The 25,021-nt window shown below is 40.5% G+C and overlaps 1 protein-coding gene across 1 annotated transcript in view; it reads left to right on the top strand.

Moving 5' to 3' along the window:
* Window positions 1–25,021, top strand: part of UNC13A (unc-13 homolog A) — a 131,692-nt gene that overhangs the window by 17,380 nt on the left and 89,291 nt on the right. Inside the window, 4 exon segments of the mRNA XM_015809933.1 lie at window positions 18,312–18,341; window positions 21,413–21,512; window positions 23,722–23,839; window positions 24,630–24,753. Of these exon segments, the coding sequence (XP_015665419.1) occupies window positions 18,312–18,341; window positions 21,413–21,512; window positions 23,722–23,839; window positions 24,630–24,753 (372 nt within the window).

Genomic DNA, 25,021 nt, shown 5'->3' with positions numbered 1-25,021 from the left:
AAAATAGCAAATATTTCTCTCTGGTGGGGCAAAAAAATTGAAAATGGGCACAATTCCAAGAAATTGTACGTGATAACGTAAAGGTCTATGCTTTAATATCAAGATTGGCATCCCTTCAGTCTGGCATGATTGATTGGCATCAGATTTGTGGGTTCCGTTTCTGGCATTTCTGATTGATAGTAGCTGATGGTGAAAAAAATAATTCTCTGCTTGTGATCCAAGAGCTCTTAATTAAAGAGAGCTCTTAATCTTTTAGCCTTATTAATTTTTTAACTTTGATTTTTCCCTTTTTAATTTCAATCTTGTTTTTTAAGTTTGTTTTTTAATTGTGCTTTTTAGTCACGTCTTTATATTATTTTATGATGTTCTTTGTAAACTAACCAGCAAGGCGGGTTGTATGACGTGTGTGAGTTCTGGCAGCTTTGTTTTTTTTAAGAAAAAAAGCACTGTATATGTGTGTGTGTGTGTGTAGGTAGGTAGGTAGTTAGGTAGGTAGATAGATAGATAGATAGATAGATAGATAGATAGATAGATAGATAGATAGATAGATAGATAGATAGATAGATAGATAGAGATATGAATGATAGAGATAGAATGATAGATGAGAGAGAGAGAGAGAGAGAGAGAGAGAGAGAGAGAGAGAGAGAGAGAGAGAGAGAGAGAGAGAGAGGTAAATTGAGAGAGGGAGATTACAGCGAGACAGGATAAGGATGTGCAAGGCTGAGAAGGATGAAGCCTGCTTGGATTTTGAGTGAGGTGCTGGGGGCTGCACTCCCGAAACTAGGCCGGATCCTCTGAAATAAATTTTAACATAGTTGAAGAATTACTTCTCACAATGAATTCTCACTTTTTGTCCTATTATTTCATTTAATTTGGCAGCAACTGTTGGAAGAGCTTCCTAATCTTCCCCCAAGATTTAGTGGTAGGGATTATGTGCAGATTTCCAGCAAAGGATGTGCTACCGTATGTATCCAAATAATTGCATCTGAGACAAAGAACTTGCCTATCTTCTTAAGACAAATCCAGCTAGGGCAGTCTTTTCCAACCTTGGCAACTCTGAGATGTATAGGTTTCAACTGCCAGATGGCTTCAGACCATGCCACTAACCAATTGGTCCCCAACTTGACCAGTGGTCTGGGATTCCAGGGGTTATAGTACAAAACATCTGGAGAACTTGGGAGAGGCGCATGGATTTCTTCTCCTTAAAAAAACCACTGGCCTTGGACCTTGAGGCTAAGGTTCTGATGATTGTGTGCAATTGTTTTAGCTGTAATTCAGGGGGCTATTCTTTCAGGTGAAGCTGTATTGAAAAGTTTTAAATCAGACAATATAAAATATAAATATATCAAGGAAGGAAGAAGAAAATACCGAACAATGGCTGCTTCTGGTTTGCTGATGACTTGGATTGGGAAAGATTGATGCGGCTACTTCAGGTAGCAAAGCCGGACAGGACACAAGTCAAGAACCGGTTTGGCGTAGTGGTTAAAGTGGTAGCCTAGAAACCAGGAGGCTGTGAGTTCTAGTCCCACCTTAGGCATGAAAACTGGCTGGGTGACTTTGGGTCAGTCACTCTCTCTCCACCCCTTCACAGGGTGGAGGAAATAGGAGGAGGAAGAAGGAATAATTATGTATGCTCGCTGCCTTGAATTATTTCTAAAAAAAACAATAATAAGGATGGATTTAAAAAATAAAATAAAAAGGGTCCCAGGACAGCTGCCCTCCCAAGCCACCCTTGGAAACAGTCATTTTTTCCCTATAGGACAGTGATGGCGAACCTTTTAGAAACCGAGTGCCCAAACTGCAACCCAAAACCCACTTATGTATCGTTGGGTGCCAGGTGGGCATGGCCCATTGGGTGGGTGTGTCCCATTGGGTGGGCGTGTCCCATTGGATGGGCGTGGCTGTGGTGGTAACGGCAGACTGGGTGGGACTAAAAAGTTCAATCAATTCCAACTTTGCGAGATCTTTTTTTTTCCCCACAAGAAGTTGAAATTGATTGATTGAAACTTTTTTTTTTTTTGCACAGGGTGGTGGAGGTCTAAAGCGAAAAGGTTTTATAAAATCCAGCTGAAGGCCTAGGACTGGGGCGATGGCGCGGGGGCCCACAGAGAGGGCTCTGCGTGCCACCTGTGGCACGCGTGCCATAGGTTCGCCACCACGGCTATAGGACATGCGGCTCTCCAGAGCAACTGAGTACCCCGTAGAGCTACGCCTGAGGGGGTCCTCAGAATGGTGCTTTGTGAACTGGTCATGACAGGGGTTCACACAGGCTTAGATCTCATTTCCTCTTCAAAATATGATTGACAGAGCTGGCCACCAGGAGAAATAGCCTCGGTTTTGCCACTGAGGAAGCCTCTGAGCCACAGCAGCAAATCCTCGTCATCCCCAAATAGAGGTGTGATCCTTGCATTGGGAAGATGGGGGGGGGAGGGGAGGCTGCAGCTTTCCCTGATTCTTTGCAATTACGCCTTCCCAGCGAGTTGCTATTTTGAGTTCTGAGCCCAAACTGATGTATTGCTTGCAAGTCAGACATTGTGGAGAGCTGTTAATTGTAGAGCTTAGCTGGCTGATGGTGTGCTAGCTGTGGCAGGAAGAGGAGGAGGAGGAGGAGGAGGAGGATCCTTTTACAACAGCTTGCTGCATTTTGGAAATTAGGCTATTACCCCTTCCTAATGGTGCATTTAAAAGTAGCAAGCAGTTGAAAAAGAGCATCTAGCCTAGCTTTTCTCTCCCTTTTATATGTTTTGTTGGCGAAGAAAATGATGAGAAGAACAAGACAAAGGCCCAATGGAATATCAACCTGGTTTCATGATGCACAATTCTCCTAAACCATGGTTCTTGGAGAAGTTGCACATGAAAAGTTGCACATGAGTCCGCAAGGAGAAGGGCGGGATATAAATATAATAAACATAAACATAACATAACAAACATAAAAGCACAACCTCGCCCTGTAGAGAAACCTGAAACAAGGGAGCTGAGTCAAAGATCCCTCGATGAGATTTGTTTTCCCCCAGTGGATGGTACAAATTTGAACACCACATTTTTTTGGTTTAAATCCAATATTGTGTCTAATGCAGCACGCTACACTAGTTCTTTGGCTGGCTCTTTCTCTCTTAATAAGGAAAATTAGATGGGTTAGAAGAATGGCAATTCTTAAAGCCCAGAGCTCATTTCAAGTGCAAAATATGGTGCTCTTTTATACAGGTTCATAAAAATGTAAAGAGGAAATATCATGCATTGTCTTGGTTTTCAGTGCGTTATTGGAGGCACATGTGTGTGTTTTTGTCTGCACATATAATCTGCAATGCAAAAAAAGCTAGTGCAAGATTAAAAATAGAATAATAAATGTGAAAGAAAGGAGGTAGAATCTCGCAGACAAGCTACATGGAAGAAAGTTATTTTGGAATACTTAAAAACAAAATAATAATAGCAGCTCTGAGAATTTCAATCTGGATCTCCCTCATTTGACTATCATGCTACTTCAGGCTGCAGAAGTGAACTTCTATATCAGTGGTTTCAACCTCAACAACTTTTAACATTAATTTAATTTCCAGAATTGAATTCTGAAGAAATGTTGGCTAGGGAATTCTGGGAGTTGAAGTTCATGCATTGTAAAGTTGCTGAGGTTGAGAAACATTGCTCTATATATCTGGATCCATACACAAAGCAACTCTCACCCCTTTGAATTAACAAAACACAGTTTTGGGATTTATATTCCATACTCAACAGAAAAGCCAGAAAACCATATGATGTAAATTGTGTTTAAACAAAGTAATTTAAATTTAAACATAATTAACAGCTTTTCTGGAACATACTAATGTTTCTGTTCTGATACATCAAAATTACAACCAGTAGCAACTTTGGCTCTTGGGATCACCCCCAAGACTTTGGTTAGTCCCCTTTTTCCTGAAGTCCAGAGTCTGTGCACTTCTGCTATAGACAACTAAATTTTCAAAAGGTATTTTAAAAGAAAAGTGGTATTTTGTTTTTCCTCCAAAAAGATATTGGATTGTGCCAGGCTTGTTAATATGCTGAATCTGCTATGGGAAAGGAAGACTACTTCCAAGTGTTTATTCAAGGAGTATTTGAAATTTGAGAAATATTTAGTTCCCTTTCCTTCAGTTTTCCATTGAAATAGGCCTTGGATGTTTTGGGAGCAGTTTATTATACAGTGGTACTTCAGTACTCATTGTTAATTGGTTCTGGGAAACATGATGAATACCAAAAATGATGAGTACCAAACAATTTTTTCCCATAAGGAATAATGTTGTGAGTCACAAGGCAGCTGAACACGGACAAGTTCTAGCTTGTGCATTGAGTACCAAACCAACAATGGGTACCAGGACAAAATTTTTGCATAGAGTACCAAATGCAATGAGTTTCAAAGCAGTTGAGTACCAAGGTACCACTGTATATGGATTGAGTCTCTGTTACACAAGAAGTGCATACAGGAAGAAGGAACTATAGTGCACACCAATGGAGCAGGAACTGTACATATTAGCCCGTGGTTCTTCTTGTCAGAGAAGACATACTGTAAATGATGCTGGTCAGTCACTGAGACTGGGGGATATAAACTGAGTTTTTACTACAGGTAGCCCTTGACTTATGACTGGTCGCTTAGCAACCATTCAAAGTTATGACAGACCCTCCCCCAAAAGGTACCTGGTTCTGAAGAGTCTCTGTTGCTTCCTCCTGTAGTCACACGATCGCATTCCAGGCACTCGGCAACCAGCTCATATTTGCAGAAAAAGCCATTGATATAGTAACACCCAGGGTTGCCCTTTTATCTTTTTAACTGTTTGGCCAATAAAGTCATACGTCTTACTACCAGAGAAGCAGGCAAAAGGTGCAAAGCACCTGAAAGCTTTACTGAACTCTACCGGCATGCGGGTAGTCCTCAACTTAAAGCCACAATGGGGACCAGAATTTCTGTTGCTAAGCAAGTCGATTAAGTAAGTTGTGCCTAATTTTATGACTTTTTTTTAAATATAAGATTGTTCAGTGAATCACTACAGTTATTGAGTGAATCAAGTGAATGTGGCTTCCTCCATTCCCCATTAACTTTGCTTGTTGGAAGCCATCTGGGAAGGTTGCCAAGGGCAATCCCATGACCCTGGGATGCTGCCACCATCAAATATATGTTTTCCCAGCCCCCAATTTCTGATCGTGTGGTTGTGGGGAAGCCGCAATGATCATAAATATGAGGACCGGTCATGTCACTTTTTCAGTGCCTTTGTAACTTCGAGCATTCACTAAACAAATGCTTGTGAATCAAGGACTCCCTGTATTTTTGCTTTGGAAAAACTATCTGGTAATTCAGTTATCAGCTCTCCACCAAGAGGCACAACACCCCCATCCCCAGATCCCAGTTTGCAAAGCTAGAGAAAGGAGGAGAGGCTGCAGCTATTTCTTCACTGGGATCATCCTGTACACAAGAAAATGTCTCATCAACAGAGACAGCAGGGGAGACAGAGCACCTGTTCTGTAGGTGGCTGCCGATTTTTCTCTGCACCTGACACGATGTGCTTTTGTTTGCTTCCTCATCCCAGAAAGCTTCAGTAGTAGAAAAAGAATCTCGGGGGACATTCTTCTGCCCTTTGGATGCAAAATATTGTGGGAAGTCAGCCCCCCAGAGAAGGAAATATTAAAAGGGTAGAAAAATATATTTCCTCAAAGGATCAAGAGGCAGAAAAGCATGCCCAATTTTCTTAATAGGCCCAAGTCTCCCTCCCCCAAACAGAAACCAGCTCTGTAGAAATGCAGATGTAAATAACCCATTCAGGAAGGTTGAAGCTAGAAGATTAAGAAGACAAAGACACCTAAAATCTACATACCCCACCCAAATTCTAAGACAGGACATAATAGGATTAACCCACAGATACCAAAGGGCACACTCAGACTCAGGTCAAAGTTCATGCCACAGGAACAACTCCAAACAAAAGGTTCCAGAGGGTATAAAAATCCACTCCCTACATGTGCTTGCTCTCTTTTCTTCCAGAGCCATCTTTCTGTCTGGCTCTCCTCTTCATTAAACTGCAACCTTCTTTCTAAAGCAGTCGCCATGTTGTTTATTCCTGGCTTGGACTGAACCATGATGAGGACTTTTCCTTCAACAATGCTCTACGTTCTCAATCTGTCAAAGATATAGATTTATCAGCTGGCAGGTATCTAGCAGACTATATAGGATTATCTGATTATTTAGCTCCAATTTTGGATGTTTGCATCTGCAGCTCTTCATTCTAAAGCAGAACCAATGGAATTCACCATTCTCCTTTAGCTTTTTAATCCTGGATTCATATTTGCTGCATTCACACATGTTTAACTTGAATACAGAATTAAGCCTGACTCCGCCCTCCTTCCCTCCCTTTAACTTAAAGCCAATGAAACTGCATCTTGTACACATCCATCTGCTGCCTGTTCACCAAACCAAGTTAAAGACCTTGTGTGATGGGAGATCAATGAAACTTCAAGCATCTTGTACAAACACAGTTTAACGGAAAAATAGCTCTGTGGGTATGTGTGCTTCAAAATAGTTTAAGTACCTTGCTTTACGAATTTTCAGGTGTGCATGTACACTTTTGGAAAGTATTTGATAATATACAAATATACCAATATTCTCTTAACCTCTGTTTGTGGGTAGATATTGGTAAAATGTAAACAAAAAAGTCTGTGGAAAAGGGTGGTTATATGCAATCACAAATGACATCTGGATGTTTTGACCACCCCCTGAATGTTGGGCTAGTCTGTGTTTGCATTTGTATTCATTGAAGAATTGTTGGTGGAAATCTCATGTAAACTTATGAAAAAATTTAACATTTTTTTGAATGGGTCTGATACACACAGGTACTGTCAAAGCAATGAGTTAATTCATACCTATGGGTGTTTTTGGGATGGCCAAAAGGATAGAAATTCACACAAAAAAAGTAAATTAAAGTCATGTGACCATGGAATGCTGCAACTGGTTGTAAAAGAAAGCCAGGGGCCAAGTGCCCAAAACGTGGTCATGTAATCATGTGACTATAGAGCGGAGGTTGCAACATCAGAACTCTAGAACTGAATCATAAATACCTTTTGGGTATTTATGCTAAACAGTTGTTCAGAAAGGACTACCTGTATTTCAGATTCACTTGAAATTTAAATATTATGTGTGTGGATAGACATAGATGGATATAGACATAGATGACAGCCAGTTTGTGAAGTGGTTAGAGGCATTAGGCTAGGAACCAGGAGACTCTGAGTTCTAGTTCTACCTTAGTCTCGAAACCAGATGGGTGACTTCAGGCCTATCATTCTCAGCTGTAGGAAAAAGGAGGCAATAACGACCTGCTTCCAAAAAATATTGCAAATAAAATTGCATAATTTGTCATTTAATTTCTGGGAGTCAAAACTGATTGGAAAGAACTCAGATAAAGATATAGAGACATATACACCTTTGGAGGCTGCATAGTGTTAAAGCTGGTGAAGAGAGAAAATGGAAGAATCCAACAATTACTTCTAAGACTTCTTTAGATTGCAGTAATCTATGGTTTAAACTTAATTCTAAAAGGCCTTTGATTTGGGGTATCTGATAGCAATGCCTTGGTTTTAATTACACTAAGCAACTTAGTTCTTGAAAGGGCATCCCCTGACCCAGTCCAGCATCTTTGCTCCTGCAAAGGCTATTTGGATGTTGTGAAAGGTGAATAGAAAGTTGCTCCATTATCATCATTCAGTATTTAGAACAGTATTTCTTAACTTCAATGATTTTAAGATGTGTGGACTTCAACCCCCAGAATTCTTCTACGAGAATTCTGGGAGTTGAAGTCCACATATCTTAAAGTCACTAAGATGAAGAAATATTGATTTATATTCTAGAGAGACAGCCAGTGGTGCTCCTGGGCATCATGAGAAACATAGAAAGAGGAAGACACTAATATGAAAATAGTGCCATTGTGTGTGTTTAGAGCTATCTGTATGCACTATAATTGTTTGAAAAACCTATAAACGACAAATGCAAATTTATGCAAGAGAGAGATGATGGTCTGTACGGGTCCTGAGTCATTCAAGAGTGTGGGAGTTCAGAAATTCAGGGCAAGTGAGGAAAAATACACCTTCTCCCTCATTACTTGCCTCAGGCTTCATCACAACGCTGCAAACAATGTCATTCATGGCTCAGAAGTAGGTTAATGGTGTTCCAGGAGCGAGGAAAATGGATTTAGTCCAATTTTCCAGCCACACCGGAAATATGATTTGTGAAGAAAAATGAGAGTAGTGATGGAGTTCTTCTGAACCAGACTTCTCCCATCTGGTTCTTTCTAGATGTGCTGGGAATACAAAGCCCAGCATGTCCAGCCTGATGGTTATAGCTATTTGGGATGTGAGAGCTATAGTCCAAGTGTGTGTGGGGCACAATGGCTCAGTGGTTAAAGATGCTGAGCTTATCAGCTGGCTGACAGCCCAGGTTCGAGACCCAAGCGCCACACAACAGAGTGAGCTCCCATTACCTGCTCCAGCTCCTGCCCATTTAGCAGTTTGAAAGCAAGCAAATGCATATAGGTAAATAGGTACCACTTCAGTGGGACGATAACAGTGTTCCATGCGCCTCAGCATATAGTCTTGTTGGTCACATAACCACAGAAATGTCTTCATACAACACTGACCCTTGGCTAAGAAACAGAGATGAATACCATCCCTAGAGTCAGACACGACTGGACAGGGGCAACATTTATCTTTACCTTTATAGTCCAAAGTACAGCTGGAAAGGTAGAAAAAATATCTTCTAAGCCAGTGTTTCTCAACCTTGACAATTTTAAGGCATATGGACTTCAACTCCCAGAATTCCACAGCCAGCATTGCTGGCTGTGGAATTCTGGGAGTTGAAGTCCACATGCCTTAAAATTGTCAAGGTTGAGAAACACTGTTCTAAGCTGAAGTCTGTTATATTTACTAGGAATAGCTATGGCTGTTTCCTCACGAGGTGAAAGTTTAATTTTTGAGGTGCAATACTGCAAAAATCTGAGATTTGTGATATTAAGGGAGGTTCCATACATGTTATAGTGGGTTTGCTCGCCTGGTACTTTTTCTTTAATATTTGCATGTTGTAAAACTATTAAAGAAAGCCTGAAAGCTATCCAATAATGCTTCCTGCAGTTTTCAAAAATAACCCTCCTCCTATCTGGAGCATATAGGAAAATGAAGAGGAACAACAGGTACATCTGGGAGAGGGTCAAAATCTGCAAAATGACAGGGACAGCGTGATGACTGAAACATCTATTTCGATGCCTTGTGCAACATTTTGCAGATTTTGACACATATGCACACACACCCCTTGGGGAACAGCAATGCTGCTGTTGGAGGACAGTATTACTCTATGGGTGCTGTTCTCCCTGCCGTCTCTAACAGCTGCTTAAAGTAGACATTAGTCTCCTTCCAAACGATACTCAGCTAACAATAAGCCATGGTTAGGAACTATGGCTAATGCAATTCTTTTTTTAACAATATTTTATTAATTGTTTTATAATCACAAATCCTTAATATTTTATCAGCAACATGTTGTCAGGGTTCCAATATTTAGCTTACTAATACATGTTAAACTCCTTTCTCTCTACCTCGTTTTTCTAGCCATTGATAAAATGTATCCCATGTTCTAAAACAGGGCTTTTCAACCTTTTCACCCATTGTACCACTTTTAGGATATGGCAACATCCGAGTACCACCAGTTGCCTAGCAAGGGGTCAAAAACTTGATGACCCCCCCCCCAAAAAGGAAAAAAGTGATGAAGTACAGGTAGTCCTCGACTTAAAACAGTTCGCTTAGTGACTGTTCGAAGTTACAATGGCACTGAAAAAAGTGCCCCCCAAGCCACAGCCGAGCAAGACACCTGCCTGCCCACCCGGCGGGGCTCTTCCTCCTGTCTGAGGTTTCCATTGTTGTGAGCATTTCTGTTGAGGATTGGCAGTGGGGGTGGGGTGGGGAGGTGTTTGGTTTTTATTCCCCCCCCCCCCCTGTCTGCTGGGTGGTTGCAGCAGGTTTTGGTCACTTCACATGACCCTGGGACACTGTGACCGTCATAAATATGAATCAGTTGCCAAGCATCTGAATGTAAATCATAAGACCCTGGAGATGCTGCAACATTCCAGTTGATCAGCGCTTCTTCTGGGCTCAGCAGAAGCGCCAGGATCAGCGCCGAGCTCCAGCTGGAACCTGGCGCTGATCCTGGTGCTTCCACTGAGCCCTGACAGCCCTGCAGCTCAGGCTTGTGCAGTGCTGCCACTGGTTCAGCTCATTCCCCTCCCCTGCTACCACTTTTCTAGGATGGTCGCGTACCACCTGCCAGGTGCCAATATACCACAGGTGGTACCCGTACCACTGGTTGAAAAGCCCTGTTCTAAAATATTCTGAATCTTCTTTCTCTTTCATTTTCAGTGTAAGTCTGCCCATTTCTGCACAGTCCAAAATTTTCTTAATTCTTCATCTTTCCAACGTTGAGCAAATACAATTCTCGCTGCAGTTAGTACATGTAACATTAAATATACACATTCTTTCTCATAATTTCCTACAATTATACCTAACAAAAATAATTCTGGCTTAAAATCTACATGGTTTTTTTTTATCAATTTCTCTAACCATATATGTGTTCTTGACCAAAATCTTTTGGCTTTAGGACATGTCCACCAAAGATGATAGTATGTGCCTGGTTTTTGTCTACATTTCCAACAATTGCTAGACATATTTTTGAACATTTTTGCTAACCTCATAGGTGTTAAGTGCCATCTGTAAAACATTTTATATAGGTTTTCTTTGTAAGCCACCACCTTTGTTATTTTAGAGTTTCTTTCCCAAAGGCTTTGCCAGTTTTCTAACTCTGTTATGCCCAAAGTTTTTTGCCCATATTATCATTGTTTCTTTAACTTGTTCCTCTTCTGTCTTTAAACTTAGCATGTACTTATACAGTTTCTTAATCAATTTTTCATCTGATGATAATAATATCTGGTCAAATTCTGTCTGTTCTTTATAAAATCCAGATGTTTTAGCATCTTTTTCATATCTCGTTTGAATTTGCAGGTGTGGCCACCATGATAGATCAATGTCCTGTTCTTCCAGTTCTTGCCTAGATTTTAGTTTCCCTTCAATATTCAAAATGTCTTTATAAGTCACAATTTTCTCATAGTTAATCAGGTTTGGGTGAACAAACGCTTCCATTGTTGAAAGCCATCCAGGTGTTTTCATGTACATTTTCACTTTTACCTTTTCCCATTCTAGAAGAACTGCGTTTCTTATAAAGTGGTTTTGAAAGTATCTATGTATTTTATTCTTCCCGTACCATAGGAAGGCATGCCATCCAAATTGTAGGTCATGCCCCTCTAGGTATAGTAATATTTTATGTCTAAGAGTTATCCATTCTTTTAACCATGTTAATACAGATGCTTGATAATATAAAGCCCAATCTGGCAGCTCAAATCCTCCATTTTCTTTTGCTTCTTGTAGCATTTTCAATCTAATTCTGGCATTTTTCCTTGCCAAATAAATTTCAAGATCAATGTATTTAATTCATCAAAGAATCCCCCCCCCAATTTTATAGGCACTGTTTGAAATAAAAAGAGTAATTTTGGTAAAATATTCATCTTCACCGTTGCTATACTCTCCCTAGCACTGAAAGTTGTAGATTTTTCCATTTTTTAAGTCTAGTTTTATTTGTTTTAATAATTTTACATAATTGTCTTCTTTTATTGTTGCACATCTTGCTGTTAAGTATATCCCCAAGTATTTAACTTTGTTAACTATTTGAAGATCTATTTTTTCTGACAGCTGATTTTTTTGGTTTATCTGTACAGTTTTTGGTTATCACTTTGGTCTTTTCTCTATTTATTTTCAGTCCTGGCACTTCTCCAAATTTTTCTATCTTTTTCAGAAGCTTGAGGCTTGTCTCAAGTGGCTCTCCTAATATAAAAACCAAGTCATCTGCAAATGCTTGTAGTTTATATTTTTCATCTTTTATTTCCATTCCTTTGATTTCTGAGTCTTGCCTAATATTTCTATTCAATACTTCCAATGTTAATATAAATAATAATGGGGATAATGGACATTCTTGTCTTGTGCCTTTTTTAATATTAAAATTTTCTGTAAAATCTCCATTTACGATTACTCTAGCTCAGACATGTCAAACACAAGGCCCGGGGGCCGGATGCGGCCCGCAAAGTGGTTTCATGTGGCCCACGAAGCCATCCAGAAAACAGTGATGGAACGGCCCCCACTGCCTTGGCCCTGGCCCAGGCCGGCTGGCCAGGAGCCAATGTACAATTTTGTGGTGGCCATCTATGCTGAAACACATTCAGTCCTAGCTCCACACGGCCGTCTGGAAACAGCAAGGAACCAGCCCCTGCCGTGTCGGCCCCGCCCCCTGGGTGCATGCTGGGGAGGTGTCACCCTTTGTGAGGAATGAAGAAATGCACCATCGCCTGGAAGTGGCCAGCAAATGGCTCTCACCTACTTCACATATCCGGCTCCGAAGGAGGGGTTTCGGTAGGCAGCGGGGCGGTCTCCTCACAGCGCCGAGAGGCTGAGCCAGGTGGCACGAATCTGATGAGAAGTGCAATGCTGCTTAGCCCCCAGCCTGCCCAGTTTCAGCAGGCAGCAAGATGCAAAGCTGGCAAGCTTTCCACTGCCTGGCTCAACCTCTCGGCACTGTGAGGAAAGCGCCCCGCTGCCTGCCAAAACCGGGCAGGCTGGGGGCTGGGCAGCATTGTGCTTCTTTTTGGATTCACACTGCCTGGCTCAGCCTCTCGCGCTGTGAGGAGAGCGCCTCACTGCCTGCTGAAACCGGGCAGGTAACGTTGACTCTCACGCTGCTCATGGCATCCCCTCCCCCAGAGCCCACCAAGCCAGATATGTGAAGTAGGTGAGGGCCATGTGCTGGCCACTTCCAGGTGATGGTGCATTTCTTCATTCCTCACAAAGGGTGACACCTCCCCAACTGCATTTCTTGCCTGTTTTTCTCCCTCCTTCATCTCAAATATTTTCCCACCACTCTGTACTTAGGAAGGAAGGAAAGAAAGAAGGAAATGAGAGGGAGAGTCTGAGGGAAGTCCTGCCCTGCTGCCCTTTCACCATCCCCTTGCCTATCCTGGGGGTCTCTCATCCTATTGCTAAGGAAGCTTTGGATACAAAGCTGGGTCTCCTCCCATGGAGAGGGAATGGGCCTCCCTCTGACTTTGGCCTGGTACCCATCATGAACAACCTGGCTAAGGAGAGCAAGCACAGCAGCAGCAGCCTTGAGGAGGAGATAAGTACAGCTAGACTCCCCCTTGGGGAAGTGGGGCTGGGCTTGGTGCTACGGGTGCTCAAGGGTCAGGCTGGGCGTTTGACCTCTGCGGCCCAGGGCTCTGGGCAGCCTGCACCACCATCCAGCCCCCCCACATGGCCTGAGAGGAACAGTGAGGTTCCTCCAGTGGACCATGCCTTGGCACTTGCCCTGGTCCCACCCCCTTCTGCCAGAAACCCTCAGATCTGTCCCACTCCTGCCCAGGCTCCCACAGGCACCATTGACGTGAACAATGTAGAGCTGGCCATGCCCACGCAGTAGGCCACACCCACTCCATCCATGCCCACCCAGTAGGCTGCACCCACCCTGGCCACACCCACCCGGCCCCCCAAGGGCAACTGCAATGCTGAAATTGAGTTTGACACCCCTGCTCTAGCTATTTGTCTATGATAAATTGTTTTAATTATATTTATAAAATTTTCTCCAAAGTCCATTTCGTTTAGTTGTTGAATTATAAATTACCAATTTACGTTATCAAAAGCCTTCTGTGCATCTAAAACTATAAGCACCATCTGTTTCCCTTGGTACATTTCATAGTATTCCAAAGTATCTAAAATCATTCTTAAATTATTTTTTAGGTAAAAAACCTTTTGGTCTGTATGTACAAATTCAGTCAAAAATCTCTTTAATCTTTCTGCTATTATTAAAGCAAAAATTTTATAGTCCACATTTAATAGGGATATTGGTCTATAATTCTTTATCTGTGTCAAGTCTGAATCTTCTTTGGGTATTCTATCCAAGTATTTTTTATTTATTTTTTTATTTATTTATAATTGCATTTATATCCCGCCCTTCTCCTTGCGGACTCAGGGCGGCTGACAATGATTAAAATTTGGTATTTGGTATTTTAGCCTCTAGAAGTACCTCATTACACAGTTCTTTCATTAATGGGCTTAATGTATCTTGTAGGCATTTATAAAACTCTGCAGGTAGCCCATCTGGAGCTGGGATCTTAACCTTTTTTTTGCTTTTTTATGGCCTCTGTTACCTCCATCATTGATATTTTTTTCATTTAGCATGTTTTGGATGTCCTCTGAAATTTTTGGTAAGTCAGCTTTTTTAATGTATTGCTTTATTTTTCCTTGAGAAGTTTCTTCTGCGTCGTAAAGTGTCTTGTAAAAGTCTTAATTTTTTTAATTATGTCATTTTGGAATTGTAAATTGCCTTTTGAATCTTGCAATTTATTTATCAATTTATTTTCTCTTTCTTTTTTCAATTTGTATGCTAACCACCTACCTGGTTTATTAGCATTTTCAAAAAAGTTTTGTTTTGTCCTTTTAATTTGTTGGGCCATTTTTTCAGCCTCTGCTAAGTTTAATTTATGTTTTATTGTTTCCATTTGCTTTTTAAGAGTTTTCTTTTGTGGATATCTTTGTAGTTCTGATACCAATTTTATAAATTCCTCCTTTAACTTCATTTGTTGTTGTTTTTTTTCTTTATTCTTTTTCACCATGTAAGTTATAGCCAGACCTTTAAAATATGCTTTAGCTGTATCCCATTTTGAAGCGATGTCTCTTTTTTTTGTTTATTTTAAAGAAAAATTCCATTTCCTTTGTTGCTATTTGTATAAATTCTTTCTCTTTCAGTAAAGATTGATTCAGAGACCATCTTAGTTTTTCTTAGCTCCTCTCCAAGTCATCTTTATAGGATTATGGTCTGCCCATATATTGGTTTCTATCTTGATCTCTTGTATAATCATGCTTAATTTAGGGGATATCCATATCATATCAATTCTGGACCATGATTTGTGCCTGTCTATGTAAAATGTATATTGTAATTTTGGGGGGGTTCTTTTCTCTCCATATATTCTGTATACAGATTTCTTCTGCCATTTTAAAGAAAGTCTTAGGTAGTATATTCCTTCCTTTTTTCCATATTTTACTACTTCTGTAATCCAGCTTCCCTACTATAATTGCATTAAAGTCTCCCATTAAGCAAATATTTTGATATTCCAATTCCACAATTTTTTAATGTAATTTTTGATAGAATTATTCTTGTTTGTTATTAGGTGCATATATTGCTACCATCAATATCTGTTTTTGATTTATCATTATTTCCACCATCAATATTCTTCCCTCTTCATCTGCATAGATTTGTTTGGGGTTCATTGTCTATTTAATATATAAAGCTATCCCTCTTTTCTTTTGTTGTGCTAGTGTGAAGTGGAGTTTCCCGATTTTTGGTTGTTCCAACAGCTTATAGTGTTGTCTTTTAATATGTGTTCTTGGAGATAAATTATATCCATTTTTAATTTTTGTAGTCATGTAAAAAATTCTTTTTGCAGGGGAGTTCAATCCATTTATATTCATTGAGAGAATCCCATTTTCCTTCTCCATCTCCTTCAGTTATATTTAGGTTTTATTCTCCTAGTTGTTTTTATCTGTTCTCTTGCTTTTGCCCCTTTGTCTATGTTTGTGTTTTCTGTTTTTTCTTCTTCCCTTGGTTTGGCTGCTCCTCTTCCTGTTTTTTTCGCTTCTCTCTCGGCACAAAATTCCGGACTTTCCCCTTCCAAAAAAGTTCTGTAACTCTCATACAACTCTATTGCCTTGAGTACAGAATCCAATCTGTATCTTTTCATGTCCCAATTAATTAAAATCCCTTCCAGAATCAGCCATCTAAAATTTGCTCCTTTTTCAATTAGTTTTCTGGTCAGGAATTGGTATTCTCTTCGTGAATCTCTTATCCTCCTGGGGAGCTGCTTCAACACTAAAATTTCCTTTTCTTCGTAACGCAGAGGATCATCTCTCGCTCTTCTCAATATCTCATCTCTTATAGATCTTTTGATGAATCTAACATGTACTTCTCTAGGGACTTTATTTCTCCTCGCATAGCTTGAATTGACTCGAAATATTTGGTCTATCTCTACTTCCATTTCCTGTTTCCCAATTTTCAGTGCTTCTGCCAATAGCTATGGTCATCAAGTCCGCAAGGTCCTCTTCCTTGTCTTCCGTTATATTTTGAAATCTTAAAAAATAAGATGCCTTTTCCATTTCCAAAACTGCCATTGAATCCTCCAATTCTCTATTTGTCTGCATCAGCCTCTGATTTTCATCTTTTATTTCTTCCATCTTCTGATCAGTCTCTACTGACTTGTTTTCTATTTTCTGAATTCTTTGTTCATTCTTTGTAATCATCTGTTGGAAATTTATGTTATGAATTTCTTGATTCATTTTATCAAAGTTGTCTTTTGTCTCCTCATGATTTTTCCTTGTATCTTCTTTGTGAGAGGAGATTGCCTCTTGGATTGCTTGTAATGCCACTTGCATCTCCTTCTGAAAATTGTTAAATTTTTCTTGTTGAAGCATTGATTCGATTGATCTCTGATACACGGGCTTGCAGAGGTGAAGGATGAGGCTGAGGGTGTTTTCTTGCCAGTTTTAGCTAAATCTGGAACACTCATTTTTGTTTCCACCTCCCAAATCTTTAATCAGCTCTAATACTTTTCCCAAATGCCTGCCTTAAACAAAACAATTAATCTTATATTCAATACCACAATATCATTTAAATTTGTCTTAAATAACTCTTATAGTTCTTATCTATAGTGTCTGTAATCAAATACACTCCCCGAAAAAAAGGGAGCACAAAGAAAAAAGATTTGTAATCCATTTCTGTTTGTGAGGCTCACTTCCAGAACAGTTGTCCAAAATCCAGGGTTATTGCTCAGTCAGAATTTATAATCTGCAAGGTCCTATTCAAAGTTAATAGTCCATAGGGCCTTTTCCAAGGGAAATCACCAATAGTTGAGCTTCCACTGTCCTTAAATAATTCTGAGGTCAAAAATCTATAATCCAATAGGCTCCCCAGGCAACAAGAAGAAAAAGAAAAAAAAACAAAAGGAAAAAATGGGGAGAGGAAAAAAAAGTTTATAATTCACTTCTATCTTCTGATACCAACTCTAACCAATTATCCCAAAATCCAGAGCTGGCAACCTGCCAAGGTTATGATCCAAAATGTCTTACTGTTGATAGCTCCTTACCATTCATTCTGTCTCTGAATAATTTGTAAAATTACAGGTCAAGCAGTATTTGTAATTCAAAGAAGCTAGATGGCTTCAACATAGTTTGTAGTTTTATTGAAATCCATCCTGCAGAAAAGACAGCCCAAGAAGTTTTTCTCTTTTTCCAGCTGCAATCTACAAGGCTGTGAAGTACAGAGATATCAAGGGATTTAGTCTGTTAGTCTGTTTAGTTTTGGGCTTCAGGCCAAGTTCCCTCACTCCAGACAAAATATAAACAGAACTTAGTGTATATCTCTCTTTTTTGCCACTACATGTCATTAGGAGTCCGTTTTGTAACTTTCCAGCCAGGATTTTTTTTATAAGACTTTACTCCGATACTTTCCAAGGAAGGTAAACTTTTTTCTCTCTGTTGTGTCCAAATTAATTTTATAGTCTTCTCTATTTTCTCCCAAGAAAGCTTAAACTGCCGCTTTTATTCTGGGAGAAGGGGTAAAAAAAGGAAAAACCCCTCTCTTTAGTTTTGGGAGTTTCCTTGCTTTCAGGTCGCTTTTTTCCAAGAACAGGTTTTGAAATCATAGAGGAAAGAAAATAATCTCACTCAGATTCAAACATGTTGCTCACGCTTGTTAGATGCCGCTTTTTTCTCTGGAGATCAGCAGCTTCTGACTGGCAGCATGCCAGTCTTTCTCCTGTTGGTTCTGAGGGCTTCCTTGGATCAAGCACGTTGACCGCCATCTTCCCAGGATCTACAAAGGTCCCCTCTTGCTTTGTCACCTCTCCGGGGTGACTTCAGGCCCTTTTCGGGGGCCCAGCAGGAAGAAATCGGGCACAGGAGGCAGAGCCCTGCTTTCCTGCGTCTGTCTTACTGTGACATCAAAACCGGACAGTCACTAATGCAATTCTTTTTAACCGCAATGGAATTCATGGTATGGTTTGCATGACATCCTAGACCTAGCCATGGAACAGCTTAAGAGGTTATGCAAATCAGGCTGTGCAGATTTTATTCATTTTGGGCTGAGCACTAACTGCTTTCTTTTCTCTTTATTCTTCCAGTCAAAAAAGCCAAGTTTGATGGCCCACAAGGTGAGTTCCCACCTTTTCTCCTTTTTCTATGGGGAAATAAGACAAACCTAAGCTGGGGTTTCAAGTAAAGCTACTTCTCACTTAAGAGTGTCCCACTGGTTCAAACAATAAAATATTTAATATCCAATATCTAAGGAGCTGCCACAAAGAAGAGGGAGTCAGCCTATCCTCCAAAGCACCTGAAGGCAGAACAAGAAGCAATAGATGAAAACTAATCAAGGAGAGAACAAACCTAGAGCTAAGGATAAATTTCCTGACAGTTAGAACAATTAATCAGTGGAACAACTTGCTTCCAGAAGTTGTGGGTACTCCAACACTGGAGGTTTTTAAGAAGAGACTAGACAGCCATTTGTCTGAAATGGTATAGGATTTCTTGCCAGAGCAGGGAGTTGGACTAGAAGACCTCCAAGGTCCCTTCCAGCCTGCTATTCTATTAATTATGCAATGTGTTTATTATACAAGTAGTCCTTGACTTGCAGCCACAATAGGGACCAGAATTTCTGTTGCTAGGGTGGTTATTAAGTGAGTCACTCCTGATTTTACAACCTTTATTGATATGGTTGTTAGGCAAATCACTGCTGTTGTTAAGTGAACATGCAGTTATTAAGCAAATCCAGCTTCCTGCCTTGATTTTGCTTGTCAGAAGCCGGCTGGGAAAGTTGCAAATGGCAATCATATGACCCTGGGCTGTTGCAACTGTTGTAAATACCTGCCTGTTGCCAAATGCCCAAATGTTAATCACTTGATTGTGGGGATGCTATGATGGCCTTATGTGTGAGGACCCATCATTCAGTTCCATTATAACTTCAAATGGTCACTAAACAAATGGTCTACCTGTACCTATAATTCCCCTATAATCTCAGGGTAGCAAATGGGATAGAAATGACCCTGCAGTCTTGTTGATATGCCATACAATATCATGTAGAATCTCTTCAAAATGTAATGGCAAATTAATAGCATGCGGCATTCATGGTGCACGAAGCATTCGTCTAAACACAGCATTTTAAATGTGGAAGAAGTAGGAGGCGTTTGAATGATCACGATTTTTTTGACATTTTTCTGAAACAATTGCTAGTTTCAGTACAGGCATGTGTTTAAGACCATTAATTGTCTGTGGATGGGCAGATTGCTACACAATTGAAATTTAAACATTAACAGTGTGCTTGCCCTTAGTTTCATTCCACCATTCTTGTGCACTGAAATAACTTCAGAACACGAAACCAGGTTACATATTAATGTCCTGCCCGCACATTTCTTATCCTCAAGGGAGCTCAGTAGTCACAATTCTAGAAACATCTCAGTAATAATCCCTTCATTTGCAGACCCTTTTGTTAACTGTCTTCATGGAATCTTATTTCTGCATGACCTACTTAATCATATATGAGCCGCCAGCTAAAGAACCATAAAATAGGTGGGAGAATATCTCTAATATTGAGAAGAAATAGCTAAAATGGTTAGAGAAAGAAAACAAAACTTTTAGAAAGCAGCTTTTACCTTGGATTTTGGAGCAAACCCAGCAAAGGGATTAACCAGATTAAATACAACCAGCCAGCCCTTGAAAAGTCAAGGAATTATTACTGAGATGTTGCTAGAAGTGTGGCTTCTGAGCACTCCTGAGGATAAGAAATGGGTGGGCAGGACATTAGTATGTAACCTGGGTATGTTCTGAAGTTATTTCAATGTACAAGAATCAGCAGAAAAATATACCTGCATAAAATCTGATATGCTGACAGCCAAGACCTAATTTGTCTGAGTAATAAGATGGGGAAATAGTGCTATCCTTCATTTTAAAGTAAGACCAATTAAGGAATGCAATTAGTGGATTCCTCTGACTTAGAGATTCTTTTTACTGAACATCATGTGCCAGTAGGAAATCAACCCTTAACTTCTTGTGGATGGGGCTGAACAAGTATTGGTGGGTGCTTGGAATGGCAGGTTTTAGCCACCTGCCAAGTCGCCTAGCTAACACAACATGTTAGCTAGCACAATGCTCATTCCTATGACATGACAGACTATTTCTGAACACAGGTCTAGGGCTCTTTTGAAAAAGTGTTAAACTCATGTCCAAAAGTAGCCCAAACATTGAAGCACAGAATAGCATGACTTTTGCAGGCATGGAAGAAGGGTGAAAGGTGAAGCAAGAGAGAATTACTGACAATGAGCATCTTCTGAGTTTTGTCCTCAGTGACTACTATTCCAATGGAATGGCAGGCCTGACAGTGAATAGCTATGGCTAGCAACATCCAATTGGAAATAGCCTCTGAAGGAGACAAACTGGCATACACAAACCCAGAGTAATAAAAATAATAAAAATGTACAGCCTTGAGAAGCAGATGACAAATACTCATTGGTGACAGAACCAGAACATAGAGCTAATTTGAATCAGCTTTCTATGCGGTACAGACCAGCGAGGTGAGAAAAAGCTAAGTAGGGAAGTGGGTATTTCAGTACTGCATTTTTACTTGTTAGATTATGCTAAAGAATTTATATTAAATTTATATGATTTAGAAAAAAAATAAGTATGGAAAAGTTGGAATAACACCTGGGTTATGCAGAGGAGTTACATGGAAGAAGACAAGGATTAAAAAGGGAAAAAAGATTTTTTTCACAAGATCCTTTTTGCACAAGATAGATGCCCCTAATTGGGATTATTTTTTGAACAAAATAGATGCCAAAATTGGGTTAGATATAGTCATAGAGGATAATGCCATCAAAATCATTATTAAATATTCATTCCATGACCAGGTCTCTTAGTAGTAGACACTGAGGAACATGAGTGGGGAAGTGCTCTTGGTTTGTAGTTATAATTCACTTGTGGTCTTCACATCAAGCATCTAGTTGGCCATTTCAGGAAGTACACTTTGAAATGCTGTGATTTAAAGGGAAAGGGGGAGAGTAAAAGAGAGGAAGTACTCAGAATTCAGAAGCATTTTGAAAATCAGCTGTTGAATGGGGACAGTGTAATATTCTGATAAAATGTGCTAAACCAGAATCTTCCATGTGCTTTCCCCCAATGCTGCTAATTGTGACATCCCATTTATATTCTCTGTGTTTTGCTTTCTCTCTGGCAGAAAAATTCAACACATACGTGACCCTCAAAGTTCAGAATGTAAAGAGCACGACAATTGCAGTGCGAGGGAATCTTCCTTGCTGGGAACAAGATTTCATGTTGTAAGTTGGGATGGGAAATGTTTTCACCTTCTCAAATCTTGGTAGTGGGGTAAATGCTGACAATGATGTGAAATTGCTGTGTAGACTACTAATATATGCCATTTACAGAACTTGTTTGGAGGCTCATAGTGTTTAACTTTACTACAAAATTCAGTTGTATTGGGTGCTTGCAAATTTAAAATGAACATTTAATTGAATCTAGGATTAAAACCACTTAACTTAGGCTAATTAGGTCTGGTACTAGAAATGTTGTACTGGTGGGCTTGGTGTTAAACGGATACGATTATTTAAAATGTAACCAAGGACACTATTTACGTAAGTAAATTATTTTTAAACAGTCAGCCATATTTGGGACAAAGCTTTTGAAGATGATGTATAATAATAATAAAATTATAAAAAAAACTCATTTTTAAGGTTTCAATTTGTGCACAGCTAAGGTTTGTTACTTCACCAGCAATAATAGTTATTTTTTAGCTGTGCTTGTGATAAAAGCTCTTATGCAAAATTTCAGTCTCCTGCTTGTGCAGGGTGTTGGACTAGAACAGTGGTTCTCAACCTATGGGTCGCGACCCCATTTGGGGTCGATCGACCATTTCACGGGGGTCGCCAAGCAAGGCTGTCCGCCATTTTTTCCCCTTTTCCGGCGGGTGCCTTACCTCCCTTGGGCTGGGCCAGCTGGTGGTCGGCCTGCTCCATCTCTGCCGCTTGCCAGCTACACCTCGGCTGGTGCAGGGGGCGGAACCACGCATGCGCGGCGCTCCCAGGCAGGGAAAGTCCTCAACTTATGACCGGTTGGGTAGTCCTTGACTTACGACCGGTTTAGTCCTCGACTTACGACCGGTTTAGTCCTCGACTTACGACCGGTTGGGGGTCGCGGCATTAAAAAGATTGAGAACCACTGGACTAGAAGACCTCCAAGCTACCTTCCAACTCCATTATTCTGTTATTCTCTTATATTTGCATACCTCAAAATCATAGTTATTCTTGAGAAAGCCCTATTCCCAAGATTCAACCAAACTAACCAATCTCAGAATCTACCAGTAGGATCAGTAATTCCTCCAGTAATCTAAGTATCCAAGATATGGACGGCTAAATCTGTGCAATCCTTTGGATTTAATTTTGAAAAAGACAGTTGGGAGGTTCAGGACAACAATTTGCTGCAAAGCAGCCTCATCTTTTCTTGGAATCAAGTAGCACAGTGTTTCTCAACCTTGACAATTTTAAGGCATGTGGACTTCAACTCCCAGAATTCCACAGCCAGCAATGCTGGCTGTGGAATTCTGGAAGTTGAAGTCCACATGCCTTAAAATTGTCAAGGTTGAGAAACACTGAAGTAGCAGCTGTAAAGGCCAGCCATGCAATCCAGGGAAAAGATATGGCTGTGTTAAAGAGCAGTAGATCTGTGCCACATTTGTGCTGATGTGCACTTCTGACCAACTTTTGGGAGATAAATCCAAAGCGATGTTCTGTGAATGTTAAGAGCCAAGTTCATCACTTTGAATTTCAGTTCTTTCATTATTATCAGATGACAGTTTGGTTAAGGAAATGCTTGTTCTAGTTCAGTGGTGGCAAACCTATGGCACGGGTGCCAGAGGCGGCACTCAGAGCCCTCTCTGTGGGCACGTGCGCCGTCGCCCCAGTCCTAGGCCTTCAGCTGGGTTTTATAAAACCTTTTCGCTTTAGGCCTCTGCCACCATGTGCAAAAAAAAAAAGGTTCAATCAATCAGTCAATTTCAACTTCTCACGGGGAAAAAAAAGATCTTGCAAAGTTGGAATTGATTGATTGAACTTTTTAGTCCCACCCAGTCTGCTGTTACCACCACAGCCACACCCACCCAATGGGCCACACCCACTCAATGGGCCACACCCACCTGGCACCCGACGATGCATAAGTAGATTTTGGGTTGCAGTTTGGGCACTCGGTCTCTAAAAGGTTCGCCATCACTGTTCTAGTTAGACCAGGGTTCTCCAAAGTGGTCAATATCAACCCCCAAAGGTCAATGAAAGTAGCCAAGGGGTCAATGTGATGATGATTAACTATTTGTTGATGAACAATCTGAAATTTCATGAGCGGGTTGATCAGCGGAAGAGTCTGGGAACACCTGAGTTAGAATCAGGGTGGGAGGCATGGTGGAAATGGAGTGGGTAGATATCAGCTTTGGGGAAAGTCGCTCTAGCCCAGTCTAACAGATGTATCTCCCTCTTGCAGTGAGATTAATCGACTAGACCTCGGTTTGACAGTGGAAGTGTGGAACAAGGGTCTTATCTGGGACACCATGGTGGGCACGGTTTGGATCCCCTTAAGCACAATCCGCCAATCAAACGAGGTACGTATACAGCCAAATCTCTAGAGATCTTCTTGCTCTTTGAGTAAATTTGAGTCCCCTCCCCAACAGAAGATGTTTGGATTTTATAGAAAAGCTAACAATACAAAGATAGTGAACAGCTTTCTTCCTGTGCAGGCTTCCTCAACCTTGTGCCTTCTAGATGTGGGGGATTGTAGTTTCCAGAATCTTCTTTTGACTATTTTTTTATCCTCATCTTGGAAAAAGTATTGTCAAGCAGGTTGAAATACAGAACAGTGCTGCCCCAACTGATCCAGGAAGTATGTGAGGCTTCTTCATAAGGAAAGATAAAGGCATTTGTTGAGGAAGCAAAGTCAATTGGGTAGCCCTCCTTCCTTCCTTCCTTCCTTCCTTCCTTCCTTCCTTCCTTCCTTCCTTCCTTCCCTCCTTCCCTCCTTCCCTCCTTCCCTCCCTCCCTCCCTCTTTCTTTCTTTCTTTCTTTCTTTCTTTCTTTCTTTCTTTCTTTCTTTCTTTCTTTCTTTCTTTCTTTCTTTCTTTCTTTCTTTCTTTCTTTCTTTCTTTCTTTCTTTCTTTCTTTCTTTCTTTCTGCAATTGCTAGGCTACCAGAAAGGAGAAGGATATCAGTGTTTGAGAGACATGGTGATTTCATGTTACTTCCAGTATTTATTTGATGGGCCAAATATGGTTGAAGGGGAAAGAAGCAAAGATGCTACTGTACTCTTCTCAGAAATATAGCAAGCATGTTGGACAAGAAGATGCAAGATTAGACTGATCAAAGCACAATTTGTCTCTTTCCATCTTCTTCCTCTAGGATGGCCCAGGAGAGTGGCTGACTCTTGATTCTCATGTCATCATGACAGACGATGAGATCTCTGGGACCAAAGACCCCACTTTCCACCGTATCCTCTTGGACACCCGCTTTGAACTCCCACTCGGTAGGATATGTTGCAAGCAGTGGGTGTCTGTGTGTGACAGAACGCAATTTTTTCCTGCCTTACAAAGAATAAGATTTTAATGCACATTTATAAATCTATATACCTTATATATTTCAGATAAGGTGAGAATTTTAGGTGCCAAAATATACCCCCAAATTAGGTTGACTTGTCTACAAGTGGTGCATTTTTCACAATATTTTGATTAAAAATTAAAGGGTCAGTTTATCTATGGATAGGATTATCTGTGATATAGTATTCAGCTTGCAAA

This window comes from Protobothrops mucrosquamatus, unplaced genomic scaffold (genome assembly GCF_001527695.2).
Source record: "Protobothrops mucrosquamatus isolate PMUCROS unplaced genomic scaffold, P.Mucros_1.0 scaffold6, whole genome shotgun sequence".
NCBI lineage: Eukaryota > Metazoa > Chordata > Lepidosauria > Squamata > Viperidae > Protobothrops > Protobothrops mucrosquamatus.
Note: the sequence above shows the minus strand (reverse complement) of the source record. Positions and strands in the feature narration are given on the sequence as shown.